Here is a 14,385-nt window from a genome sequence, read left to right on the forward strand (position 1 = left end):
GAACCCCCGGTTGCTTAAAAGCATGAAAAACACCCGAATCACTGTACAAAAATGATTTTAAAACACCAAAAACATTGAAGTAGAAGTTTTAAACAGGTTGATTGATGTAAATAGACCATTCCAGAGAATGCCTATCTGTGTATTCTAGGGTTTGTGGAAGAGAGTGTATGTTTTTGACTTTGGTCCCTATCTAAACATTAACACCCTATATGGGCTTTCATGCTGGGTTCACTTCGGTGGAGAATGAGCAGATAAGCCCTACTGGCCGTCAGTGACCTCAACTTGTGCGGTGATGGAAGTGGCTGAGAGGTGGAGCAGGAGCTGGACAGGTGCGCAGTGTGTGGATGCCAGTGTTTTTATCCGCAGCCAGCTGTACTCATCTGTCACACTCAAGAGACCTGTGAATATCTGAGTTTGAGTCAGCCGAAGTGTTGAGTGTCAGCCACTCCAAAGGTTATTATTATCTTTGTCATGGGACTCATAATCGCTGTGGATTGAACCTAACCGTGTCGTGCTGTTGTCTATTTGCCTTGAAATGATTAGAAAGGCATGTCTTTTGTTGACAGTTGCGTATATATTTAAGTAGAAATATAGATATTTTTGCTTATCATTTTACGAGAATGTTCAGATTGAAGTTATTTCATATCGGAGGCCCTTGATCTGTTGCAAGTGCATCTTTAATGCTTTTATCCCATGAGTTTGTTCCCCCTGGGCCAATCTGTGCCAAGATATGTGCTCACAAGTTAATATATGCTGCTTAAAATATTCCTTCATGAGCCATATGCTCTTACATTTGAACGCTCACAGAACATAAATTACCATCTACTTGGCACGATACTGAACTGTTAGCATATACTGAATGTCAGCAGTTAACTATTACATAAGCTGATAGATTGGTTGGGCATTTCCATGAGACTTGTCTTGACCTTTCAGTTGAAAGCACAAACTCAGTCTCAAGTTTTGACCCATTGAAACTCTGGAACAATAAAAAATATGTTCAACAGCAGCTGGCGGATTCCAACTTAATTATAGTTTCAGATCATTGTTTTGTTTCCCAGCTTGCAACTTTACTGCTTAATTTTTGGCATCAATGGGAAAAAAAACCCTCAACATCAGTCATCAGACAAAGTTAGTGACTGGTTGGCGAACATAGTGGAGCTGATTTCAGTCAGATATTTCCCTCAGGAGAGGAAGACCAACTCAGAGTGATAAGGAGAATGATTTAAATGACTCAGAATGAATGATAATGTTGTTTTTTGTCTGGTGGAAAGAACCAACAGTCTGAGAGTGATGACAAGAAACCAAAACACTAATGGGTCAGAAAATCGAATCAATGTAACAAAAGATGCTGTGAAGCTTTCAGAGCAGATGGACTTAACAGACTAAAGTGATGATTCTCTGAAGGGTTCATCGCAACAAGGGACCCTTTTTACAAGACAAATAGGCATTTAATTAATTGTTATTACACAAATATTGACAAGAGCTAATTTTCATTTCAAACTCTTAAGCAACTAATAGTCTAGCTGCCATGTGTTTTAACTAGCCACCCTGCAAACAGTACTTCATTTGCAGTCATTTTGCTTTTAGTTCACATTTTTGATTCATCCAATGTTTACTTCAAGCAACATCAAGTGTTAAGAATTTCTCATATTCATAACAATAGAGCATCTTTCCAGAAGAAAGCTTCGAGCAAGGTCGCTGATGGTCAGCTTCCTGCTTGGCGTTTTTTTTTTCAAACGATCTATCAGTGTGATGTTAATATTAATGGTGAAATTCTTTGTAGCTGTAACCTGAACACAACATTAATGAATTCATGTCGTGGGTGGAGTGCAGTGCTTGCCAATATTGTGAATACAAACTGTTCCTAAAGTCACACTTGACCACCATCAACACTTCTAAGACACGTTTCTTCTGTAAACAAGTGTGCACTGCAGAGACGTGCTACAGAGACCAGCTGACAATAAACACAGACTGACTAATAATATCGCTTTTGAAGTTTGAGATCTCGCTTATCTGATATGATACTGTTGCTATTCTACAAATGGAAAAACTTTACGTGTCTATCATCTCTATATCTAAATTGAAATGTTTATATGTAGTGTTTTGAATTGTGTTGATGCTTTATCGCTGACACGTGCTCAAGTGTAAGAGCTGCTTGAAATGCCAGGGGTAGAATTGTTCAATGCCTCCTTGCTGCCAGCTGCTGATTACCAAGCTATTTCTTAGAACAATGTCCTGCAGCGTATCAACAAGTGTTTATAATTAATGAGAGTTAAATGAGTTCTTACATAACTAATAAGCCTATAGGCACAAGAACTGAACCAAGCACAGCCTCATTCAGCTTGTAAATGATACTTCTGCATGCCCTTTCCTCTTAGTTTATTGTCAAATAAATTGATTTAGATTCTGTGTCTGTAATCACCATTGTTAGACACATTTATAAATGCATGTCATTAGAGGTGCGCTTATGTTGTATGCCCGATTTTCCAAATTGAGGTGCTGTTGGATTTCTTTGATCAAGCTAAGTTGAAAGCGCACTGTAAAGTCTGTGTCCACCATACTGGATTTCCTAACATTTTGGATCTCACTGAGCGGTTTCAAATTTTCCAAGGCTACAAATTGGCTCCAAATGTCACCAAAGCATGAGAATCTTCAGACCAAGCCTCACAGAAATTGTCAGATAGAGTTTAGATTTTTGAAACTTGTTGCCCATTACAGCCAATCGAATTTTGCAGCAAAGCTACCAAACAGCAAAAGCAATCCTATCTCAGCAACTCCGTCATGTATTGACAACAAACCTGGTCAATGCAGCCTTTTTTCAGGCCGTCATAAAGCACAAAGAGAAAAAATGTGGTTTTCCTAATACTGTTAAATGTGTTGGTATTTTTGAGTGATATTTTGGGAGATCTCAAGGATGAGACCCAAAACCTTTAACACTGACTTAATTTGTTTGACTGCTATAATGCATTAAATCAGAAACCTTAAAAAAGCTGTCTTTGGCCTTAAATATTGTCAAATCTTCACCAAATTTTTACACAGATGATCTTCATACAAATCTTGACAAACAATTTTATTTTCATAACCGTTTGTCGGTCAAAGCCTCTTGAATTTGGAGTGAATTCATATTCCCATAAGGGAAATAGAGGGATATATCAGCAATGCTATGATGTGCTGATACCAAAACCAGATTTTCTGTCATTAATTTGTCAAATGATTCTTGTGAAGAGACATGACAAACTGTGACTCTATTGTTTGCTATCAGTATCTACAGCCTGACTTTTAACATGATCTGATTGAAACCAAGGCAAATGAATCATTCTAGTCTAATTGGTGCCCTCAGCTAAATCTGTCTTACTTTCTTGTTACTAAAACATTTTACCTGTAATCTTGACATAGAGACTGCAGATACCAATAGTCTGGACACTATGTATTATCAACCCACAGAATTTACATTAGTAATGTTTACTTATTGTTTGGAAATTATAGGTGAAGTGGTACCTGCACTGAGGATAGTCAAAATACCTTGAACACGTTACGAAATAATGCAATCCACTTGATGTCACAATGTGCTCACGCAGGTTCAAAATGGAACATTACAAGGTTCACAAAGTCAGGATTTATGGCAGGGTCATTGCACTGCATTGTACAGATGTTCTTGTGTTTGTCTTCCTCCTGTATTCCAAACAGCTCAGGATATATCCGTCATTGCCCTCATAACATACTTTACATTCATTCCATTTATGGTTGTACAAAATTGAACTAATGGCTAACTCTTTCTACACCAACTTGTTCAACCTCCTACTAGACTAAATTTGATCCTAAGTCATCACTTTCTAAGATATGTTTGGAAACATACATTGGTCAGAAGGAAAAGTAATTGGTGCACTTGCATGTGATTTTCTTCTTTAATCCAAATTTTAGTTGTCCAGCTAATATCACACCCGTTGCCTGGACTGATGAAACATTGGGGGATTGTTGGATCTCTTCATGTTTCTCTGCAAATCATCATTTAACTGACAGCTGAGCTTAGTGCTCTCAGCTACATCCCTGTGTAAACACCGGCTGTATTGGCTGCTTGTTAAAGAGCATATTAAATTATATAATGACTCCCCGCCTGCACTCTAATGGTGCTGCTTCCTTTTACGATCCCAGTAACGATTCAGTCTGTGTGTGACAAGGAGTCAAATGAATACAGAGGCAGGAGACAGGCTGCATCTTCAGTGAAGAAATAGGAGGGCTGAGAATGTGATTTATTTAACGTTGTGTTGTCATTAAATCCGATATCAACTTTTTATCATGACGCGTCTTCTTTACCCCGTATAACATTTAGTCAAAGCTGCAGTGGACAAATACTCATGAGTGTCACTTACAGTTCTGATGTTTTATTGCTTTTACTGATGGCTCAACCTCACAGACAGAAGATACTGCACAGTGCATGAAGATAAAGCAGCTGTAGCCATTAATTTACCAACGAGGCTTTAGGTGATTTGACAGCTTTGATTAGAGGTACCGCCCAAAAGTTAAAGGAATATTTGACTTTATTTTTTAAAATATTTTTGTAACGCCTCTGTTCAAAAGTCAGGTGGAACTTCCTCAAGTGAAAAGCGTCCACAAATCTAATTAAAAATAATTTAAATGTGTGTAAATACACAGAGATCTCATATAAGGTATACGGTAGATAAATTGAGGGGGTTAGAAGCAGACTAGCACACCACAAATCCAAACTGAGTTTTATATAATTTCTTTAACATTTTACAGTCTACATTTTAGTGGCAGAGTGGTCTAACCCACAACCCAAACATAGCATTACAGTGGCGCTTCGAATGTTAGACCATTCTTGAAAACACAAAAGTTTGAACCCATTTTTCTCAAGAACTACTGAAAGTTGGTTAGACCACTCTCCTTCCTAACTCTTCAATCACGTTTACTTTTTCTTCTGATTTGACAGGTTCTTGTGCTTTATCAAGTAAGTTTATGGCCTAAAGATATTTCATTTTCCATGTTTTTAAAATTCATTTTGCTCATTCAGCTAGAAAACTAGTGTTTTTGTTCAGCTGTAGCATGTATTTATATTGTGGTTTGGTACTCAAAGAGGCTGCTTGCATATTTTACACCTTTGAACAATTTTTGAATATAGGTTATCTTGTCAGAAAAGCTGAATTCTATTTTACTGCTATTTCTTTAACAATCTTTGCATTCACAGAAGGATGGTAGCAGGAAAAATATTCCCTTTACCTATTCTGAGCTATTTGATGAATTTTGAATTGGATTCATGACTTGTGCTGCGATGAGATGAGATTGTGTATTCAGAGTTGTAAATTAAAGAGTATTAATTTAGCTTTTTGTCAAAATACTTTGTCTTTACAGTAAATGGTCGGTAAGTGTCATTTTAACAACAGTTGCTGCCTTACTTGTGTTTGTTTAAATTAACTCAACTCATTTGCACATCTTAACTAGTAAAACTGTTGTTTATATTTTTAAAGGAGTTTCGGTATATGAGAAATTAACTCTGATAATCTTACAGTCTCTTTAGCCTGATTTGCCGCACAGTAGACTGCTTGATTCAGGTGTTGGCCGATAGCGCAGGACACGAGCATGTGTTCCTCTGTCCCCAGCAGGCACGTGGATTTGGATGAGCTGGTGCTGCCAGGCACTCTTGGCTGAAACTCGTGCCACATGGGCATTTCCTCATCTACATGTGCTTTCACACTGCGCCCCGCTTGTCCCGCTCCCGCCTTGTTTTATCTTCAGCTGTCACAAGAATAGATAGAACACAATTGTGAAGAAGGCAGCTTTGAGGTGTTTTTTGGTGGTAAAATGTATAAATAGCAACTTTTCCTTTAACACTGAAGTGACAGAAGACCGTATCATTATTCACCCTCCCACTTGTTCAAACATTTCAAATGTCATCTAAGTTCAGCAACTCAAAATGAGACTTTTCACTCCCATGGCCCATCATGACTGATTTGTTGCATAACAACTCAGTGGGGCTCCAGTTGAGTGGAACAGAGGAAGGTTGCCCTCCTGGTGCTCAGTAGAAGAGGATACTCTCATCGGGCATTTTCTCAAGGATCTGGATTCAGTGTCAGTTTTCTAAACTCATATCTGCATGGTGATTGTTTAACGGGTGCTCAAGAATTTATAGATTATGAACACTATATCTATAAAAACAGGAATTTAAATTCTGTATTGTTAGCCAGACATTTAGCATAATATACCAATTCCAAGACTTCAGCAAAAAGTTTATTTCATCAATCAACCAAACTTTTGTTTTGATGTATAAATCATTAAAATATCCGCTACTCAATTTAGTTCAGCCAGCTTTTAGAAAAATTGCAAACATGAATCAAGGGAAAGACGTGTTTGAATACAGTAGCAGTGCAACAATGACTCCATCTGTTGAGTCTCTAACAAGCAGCCCTGTATCATTTTGAATGGCATGTTTATAGACGTACATATGGTTAAACTGTCCAGCCTGTCTTTTGCACATCACTAGGTAAGATTACACAGCAGAAAGAGTACCAGCAATGTGTCTCTTTAAAGGGCTTATATCGCTACCACATGTCAGACATGGTCTTATGTCATATGTCAGATATTTCCACACTGCTTCTGTCATTTCTGTCAGTGCTGTTGATTTACACAATAGACAAATCATGATCCTTATAACAGTATGTTTCTGTGGCTGTTGTACTTCTCAGAGAGAACTAAAGCAGATTGAAGTGGCTTACAGATGATTCGGACACTTCTTTAAAGCACGGAGAACATCTGGTAATGCTTTGTCTTATGGATCTGTACATCTGTAATAGTTTCCAGTACACGTTTCTTGGAAAGAGCAACAATTTTTGGTCAGGTCCATTTGACCCCAGGAAAATGTTAATTCACATTATTGTTCATAGATGTTGAATTAAAGGATTGTCTGTGGACTGGGTCATGCTAGCGATTGATTCCATTTTTTTCCATAGAAAAAGTTTTATTTGCACAAAATAACATTTTTCTTTTGGTTCATTTTTTTTGTGTGTTAAAGCCAAGTGTTTCTACCAGTTCTCCACCTATGGTTGGGTTTACAGTTTTCTTTAATTCCCTAGTTTAAATGCATGTGTGTCACAGTTCAGGTTTTACTTTCTTTGCTTCTTACTGAGGTTTTTCTCACCTGTTCACATCTTCAAGCTTAGTGTGTGCTATATTGATTCCGTGCGTGGAAATTTAAGAGTCACAGTATTTTACCTATTTTACTCTAAAAATGTCACCGATTACACTAACTGTCAGAATAGTGTGTGATGCATGGCACATTTTCATTTGTGTTACCAGACAGATTGTTCTATCTGCAGTGTCTGCCGTGTATTTACAAGAGGAGTTTGTCAGGTTCTGAATGTACAACTCTGCACCACAACAGGGACTATAGAGGTGGAAAAACGCCGATGTCACGAGTCTCAATAATGAGCCTCCTGCTGTATTTACTGTAAATGCAGTGATCCAACGCTTTATGATTGTTCAAAACACAGCTGAGCAAAAACAGTGATTTGATTCTCACTGAGGGCGAGCAGTGCAATGGTCACATTTTCAATTTTGTGTTATTTTTATCATTCATAATTGAAGAGTTTCTTGATGCAAAGTTCTCAATCAACTTTTGGCTAGCACTAATCACAAATTACATAACAGGAGGCGATTTATTTTTAAAATGTCACAGACATGACATTTTTTGCTCTCCGTCCCACCTCTGTGGAAACGATCACTATCAAAGACTGATGTTGCAACAGGAAGTGTTGACATAAGGGGCTTTTACGTTTGAGGTTACGTTAAGGGACATGTTAAGTTTGAGCAAATAAAGGGACTCGCTAGATAATTTAGTGAAAGGTCTCCCTGAGGGCAGCAGGGTTTTTTAAGGTTTAAATTACATTCTTCTTTTTTTTGAAGGTGTGAATTTTTATATCCATTGATATTCTCCTGCACCTGTGTATTGTGTCCAGTATGATGCAGTATCACTTTGTTTTGATCCTCTCAGGTTTGTTTTCAAGCCGCAGCGAGAAGATATCAATGATGCTCTTTAATTGTACAGTGTGAATAGCAGGAACAGTGATCTTGGTGAACACAATTGAGCTGCTGTACACTGGTCACAGAGGAAGCTGCCAACAACACACCATTGTCCATCTGAGTTTACACTGTGTAAAAGTGAAGGGTACTTATTTCTGTCACTGCAGCTGCTGAGAGAAGCAGCTATGGCAAGCTAGTTCTCAGTTAGTTGGCAGATTAATGAACAATATACATTTTTTCTCCTCTGACTAACTGTGGTTACAGCAGACCCCACATTTACCGACAGAAAAGATGATTAAAATGTCTAATTATAGCATTACAGTAATAACTGTTTTGCACACTGCTTTCTCAGTAATTTGATGCATGCTGTTTTGGGTGATTTTGCATTTTGTTTGGTGACATTATACTTGTATTCATCAAAAAGTACACAGTTTCAGATGTATCTCAGCAGTAGCACTGAGAATCAGTGGTTTTGCTCCATGAAAGTAGAGAGCAAACAAAAGAGAAAAAAAAAAAAAACAAGTAGACCTTGAACTTGTGGTCTGGACTTGTGTGCTTTGCTCAGTGCTGACGTTCTGAAAAGCACAAAAATCTGTAACACTCTCCACCATTTTATCTCATCCTGTGAATATTTGCAGCTATGTAACATCCACGTCGGTTTATTTAATGCAGAACTTTTACGCAAAGAACTGACTGAGGAGAGTGACTGAGGTCAGGTCTTGTGTGTTGGAAGTCACTGTGTCAACAGTAGAACTGAGTCATTGCTGCATGTTTGTTGTACAAATAGTGAAGACAGGAATTCATTGAGTCTATCACTGATCACAGAATTTACAGGAAGCTACAGGAAACAACCATGCCATGTTATTACAACATTACATCGGAATTTTTTTTTTTTTTTCCAGTTTGTAAATAACTCAGTTTGGCAAAAAAAAAAGATCATTTCAACAAATAGTTAAACAACAAAACAGCAACAAATAGTTTCAACAAAATTATTATGTCCATTTCAAACTGCTGGGAAACCTGAAAACTAGAAGGCATTAATGGAGAGTACAGACCTCCGCCAAGGCCAGTGCCTTATCTTGCATTATTAAGGAAAGTACACCAAAACTGGGATCTGCACCAAAGCTTAATGGATTTTCCCTTTGCCCACGCTGCCTTTCCACCAAGTTTCGTGAAATACAGCTCAGCAGTTTTTAAGTAATATGCTCACAGGCAGGCAGAAAGACAAAAAAAACCTTGCAGGAAATAACAAACAGAAACCATTTTTCAGTTTTATTTCTTAAGTTATTAACCCTGCGGATTCATCTAAATTTAATCAACTGGCAACATAAAACGATAGACCACAGGATATTGCTCACAGAAGTATATGATATTAGCTTTTTCTGACATGAGTGCAGCCACTTTCAACCAGTGAAAAGAGCCCATGTGCAGTGCATTGGGAAAGTATTCAGAAAATAATATTTTATCACATTTTATTATGTTGGCATTTATTTCCCCCATCAGTCTACACTCAGTTAGATATGTTTGCTAATGTATTAAAAAGAAAAGCTGAATTATCACATTAATTAAAGTATTTTATCCCTTTAAGCACATTTGGCAGCACTTAGAGCCTTGAATCTTCTTGAACTGGAAAATTTTCTGCCATTCTCCTCTGCAGTTACTCTCAAGCTTTGTTGGGTTTAATGGGAACTGTGGATGAAAGCCATTTTCATGTCTCTCCATCGTCTTGGATTTAGGTGGCCGAGCTCCCCATGGATGTTCACAGAGGTTTATTTAAGCCACTGCAGCATTATTTTGGTTGTGTTCTTCAGGTTGTCGTGCTTTCAGAAGGTGAATCTTGGGCTGAGTCTGAGGCCCTGAGCGCTCTGGAGCAGGTTTCCATCCATATCTCTGTACTTTCTGTGTTCAGCTCTCCCTCCAGCATGACCAGTCTCTCTGTTCCTGCAGCGGTATATCGTGCCGCCACCACCGTGCTTCACTTTTGGGATGGTATTGGGCAGGTGATGAATCGTTCAGGGTTTTCCTCAGACATGATGCTTAGAATTTAGAGCAATTCTTTCACTGAGAAGAGGTTTCTGTCTGGCCACTCTGCCATAAAGCTCAGATCAGTGGAGTGGAGTTCTGCACTGATGGAAGTTCCTCATGTCTCCATACTCAGCCTCTAAACCTCAGCCTGAGTGACCATCAGATTCTTGGGCCACTCTCTTAACAAGGCCCTTCTCCTCCTGTTGTTCAGTTTGGTCAGGCAGGTAGCTGTAAGAAGAGTCCTAGTTGGTCCAAACTCCTTTGTTTTGTCATGAGCCGATCAAACTTGTTTCAATTTTTACAGCAAACTTATGTGTTCCCTAAAAGAAGATGGCCGAGACAATATGTTTTCACGGCTTTTAAACATGCAAAGTGTGCAATCAGCTGATGAAATAACATAAACAAACATGTCTTGTTATCTGTGTTACTCTGTGACTATGTTTCTGACTCATGTTTCTCTGACCTTGATATTTCAGATTTCTCAGGAGGATCACTCTCATTAAACACATCTAAGCCAAAAGAAACCTGATATAACTTGGATGATGGAGTCTTCTCAGTCAGAGATGAACATATTATCCAATGGGAAAAGTCACAACCTCGTGGATGATGTGGGTATGCCAATGAAGACGATGCTAGAAGAGGATCAGTGAGTAGTCTTTGTTTATTCCAAACAGAGATGAATGGTTGCACTTTTCTTCATGTTTTAACACCGCATGTAAGCACGTTTTTGTTTTTCTTGTCATCCTTGTGTGAAAACCATACCCTTAATTTTTTACAGTACATTAAATAAACTAATATTCTTTTTTGCATATAAATATAAATTTAGAAGCTAAAAATAGACCCTTTGATTAATGTGTATTTTCTGTCCCTGTGATAAGTTACCCATTAATAATGACCAGTATAATAGATGTGGTGAACAACATACAGTATGACTGACTCCCTGCATAATGTTTGTTTTTTAAATGCACGTTTACCTTGTCTTTGTGTTCGCCTCACCTGGTGGATCCTCATACAGAAATGGCACTCAAACAGTCAGGTATGTTCGTAGAGTTGTGCAAAGGTTTTTCAACTGCATCTTTGATTTTCTATTGTCTACAAATAACTTAAGCATGTTGCTGACTGTCTACAGCAGATATTTGCACAGTTTTTAAAGGTGGATAGACACACGATCATCTAACAGCTGTAAATTTGACCGCTAGATTTGATGATCCTGAGGGAGGACTGGAAAATGAGGGATTTTTGCCAAGTGCAGATGGAAAGAAACCTATTCGTTTCACAGATGTAAGTGAGAAAGCCCACATTTATGGACATGCAGCAGGAGTACAAACATTATATTTGATGTTAAAATATAAGATTTCATGTGTGCTGTTGTTTGTTTTTTTGTTTGTTTTTTTCTTAAACTGCTTTCACAGTTTGAAGGAAAGACCTCTTTTGGCATGTCAGTCTTCAACTTGGGCAATGCTATTATGGGCAGTGGAATCCTGGGACTGGCCTATGCCATGGCCAACACTGGCATCCTCCTCTTCTTGTGAGTAAATAAATGTATGGGGAAGCAGAAATTATAGTTCAATCTCTCTGACACTTCCATATATAAACTAAGCTGTAAACTGGCCTTATGTGCTTTGGGCAGTTATTCATTTCAAAATAAAAGGACTGATGCCACCCCGGTTTCTGTCCACCAAATATATAGCTGCAGCTGATTAGTATAGCTAATGTAACTTATTTAGACTGGATAAAAGGAAACACAGGTAGCCTGAAGGAAACAGCCATACAGAATGTAAATACCAGCACCTGTAAAACTCACTAAAGACATGCTGGAGCCTTGTCTTGACAGTGCCATTGCCAGACAAGCAAGGAAAACTTCAGGAAATCACTTCATGTTTTTACACTTCAGCTTTTGTGGTATCAAGAAATGAGAAATAACATGTTAATAAAATGAGCCACAGAGGTATGTGTACATAGACTTTGTTACTCTCAGACACAGTTGTATACCAGGCTCACTGTTTCTCTGTTTTAAAGTTCTGCTCTAAGCCACTTGCCTGCTGGCTCCAGGTTTATATTGAACTGATGTATGCTGTATGATTCTCTCAGCTAACTCTCAGCAAGGATATGAATTTATTTAGTTCCAAAAACATCAAATTCCATTTTGAACATGTTAACATACTCCTGTGATAGCTGAATTGTGCAACTCAACTGAGGGTTGGTTGAATAAACCTGAGCGAGAGGTCAATTATAGTCAAACTAGGTGGCAAAATCAACATGGAGTCATGAGAATCTCTAAAATAATCTCTCATTTCTAATATCTAATCCCTCAAATTTGTCTAAGGAAACTTAAGCACATGGTGCTTTGCTGGCGCTATTACAAATTGGACTGATTTAGTAGGTGGTGTGTCCTGACATGCTGTACCTATCATATATCATGATATGCCTAGTTCTATTCATACTCTTTTCTGGGGCTTTCATCCCTGCCTCGATGCCACATATAGGCTCCAGAAAGGCCACAGCTCAGAATAACTGAACTTCCAGTTCCTGTGTGAGGCATCTGGATTGGTCTTTTACTTATTCCTGATCTGTGCATGCTGCTCCTGTCAGACCAGTCTGGATGTCTTGGTCATGTTGTCTGTGTTTATGTAGCTGCAGACCTCAGACTCACTGATGAAACTGTTGTGCTCACAGAGAGGAAGTTCCCCACTGATGATCTATTGGTGATACAGTGTTTGAGGTTGATTGATTTGTCTGGAGGATGAGCAGATGTTTAGCTGTGGTTACGATTTAAGACTGCAAAAGCTTGTAATGTAGGCAGCTGTAATTTTAAAAAGCTATCCAACAACTTCAGGAAACAGAATCAATCAAAATGTGAAAACTAGCAGAGGTGGCAAAGAAACAATATAATTTAGATACACAGCATGGCAGACATTCCTAATACATGACATGTTACTGTTAGGTGCTTATTTGTATCTTTACTCATTCAGCAATTTATCCCATTTTTCATTGTAACTTATTGCAGTTTCGCTAATGTTTAGACTTCATTGTGTTGTATAAGACAGAAATCTTAATACACTGTGTTGCATTTTTTGCATGTGCTTCACAGCACATTTTAAGAATCGGTACTCACTAATGTGCTTTAATTGCACCACCGTCTGATGTATTTGCTCTTATACAACTTTGCTCTTGTGTTGCTTTTTTTGCTTCACAGATGCCCCTCTGAATGACCAGCTTTGTGCTGAATATTATAACCTTTAGTATCAAGAGAATCATTCATTCAGCAGCCATAACACAAATAGACATTCTCAGTCCTCATCAGTATAATTATTTGTTTGTGATTTGAGGGAGGTTGATTTATGCAGCTTTTGTATCAGTGCTGGTTCAGTGGAATCTCAGGGTTTGGCTCAGTCCCTCTGCTTACAGACATGGGCTTAGCGTAATGATTCTCATTGTGTTTGTGGCTACAATAAACACTGAGTTTACATAAATTCTGGAAAAATGTCTGAGAAAGGTGATGGATCTGGGACCAACCTCTGACCCATCGGGAATGTTGACCCATACTGACTTGCTCAGGACTCTGTAGAAGGACAACTGCAATTATAGACACAAAGGGGTTATGGGAAACGACATTTTCATCTACATGTAAGACTATTGACCTCTATTCACAGAGAGGGAGAGCACATTTATAGTCCTTATGAAAGTTATAAAGACTTATTATTTCAAGAATGTTTCCTACTTCAATGTGTATCATTTGCTTCAGCTGTATTATTTTAGAACATTTCACCTTTTAGCATTTTCAAGCATTGAGCAACATCAGCTTTGAAATGTCAACCAGTGGCTGGAAAACTAATCACATGAGCTGCCACTGCAGCTCAGCTTCTCAGACTTAGTGCACTGATTTTCCCATCATTATTACAGAAGAAAACAAAAGTGTTTGCACAGTGCATCATGACTTAATGCAAATGATTATTGCAGTGTCTAAGGAAATGGACAAAAGAGGAATAACAGGATTATAGTTCCAGAAATGTCGAATGTGGTGCAGTGCAGTGTACCGGTATGTATAAAATGCGGTTTCTATAAATGACCTCTCCCTCTGTATTTTGTTGCAGATTTCTTCTGACTGCAGTTGCAGCCTTGTCATCGTACTCCATTCATCTGCTGCTCAAATCCTCTGGAATTGTGGGTAAGCCCTGTGTCGTGTCTCAGCGTTTTGTAAAGATATAGGACAACGACATGTTTTGTTACCAAAATGATATAACACAGTCCAACAGTTCTGCTACTGCTGCTTCAATGAGCATTTAGAATAATTTACATAGCATGCTTGACTTAAAGCATGTTAATCAA

General features: G+C 38.3%; 1 protein-coding gene across 2 annotated transcripts in view; it reads left to right on the forward strand.

The window, feature by feature from the left end:
* Nucleotides 1-14,385, forward strand: part of slc38a3b (solute carrier family 38 member 3b) — a 31,179-nt gene that overhangs the window by 1,877 nt on the left and 14,917 nt on the right. Inside the window, exons 2-6 of one of the 2 annotated variants that reach the window (XM_023279783.3) lie at nt 10,533-10,702; nt 11,072-11,092; nt 11,256-11,337; nt 11,469-11,584; nt 14,151-14,224. In XM_023279783.3, the coding sequence (XP_023135551.1) occupies nt 10,596-10,702; nt 11,072-11,092; nt 11,256-11,337; nt 11,469-11,584; nt 14,151-14,224 (400 nt within the window). In that variant the 5' untranslated portion in view covers nt 10,533-10,595. The remainder of the gene's footprint in view (nt 1-10,532; nt 10,703-11,071; nt 11,093-11,255; nt 11,338-11,468; nt 11,585-14,150; nt 14,225-14,385) is intronic. The other variant, XM_023279784.3, reaches the window with a different exon arrangement.

The sequence above is a fragment of the Amphiprion ocellaris genome, chromosome 5 (genome assembly GCF_022539595.1).
Source record: "Amphiprion ocellaris isolate individual 3 ecotype Okinawa chromosome 5, ASM2253959v1, whole genome shotgun sequence".
Classification (NCBI taxonomy): Eukaryota; Metazoa; Chordata; class Actinopteri; family Pomacentridae; genus Amphiprion; species Amphiprion ocellaris.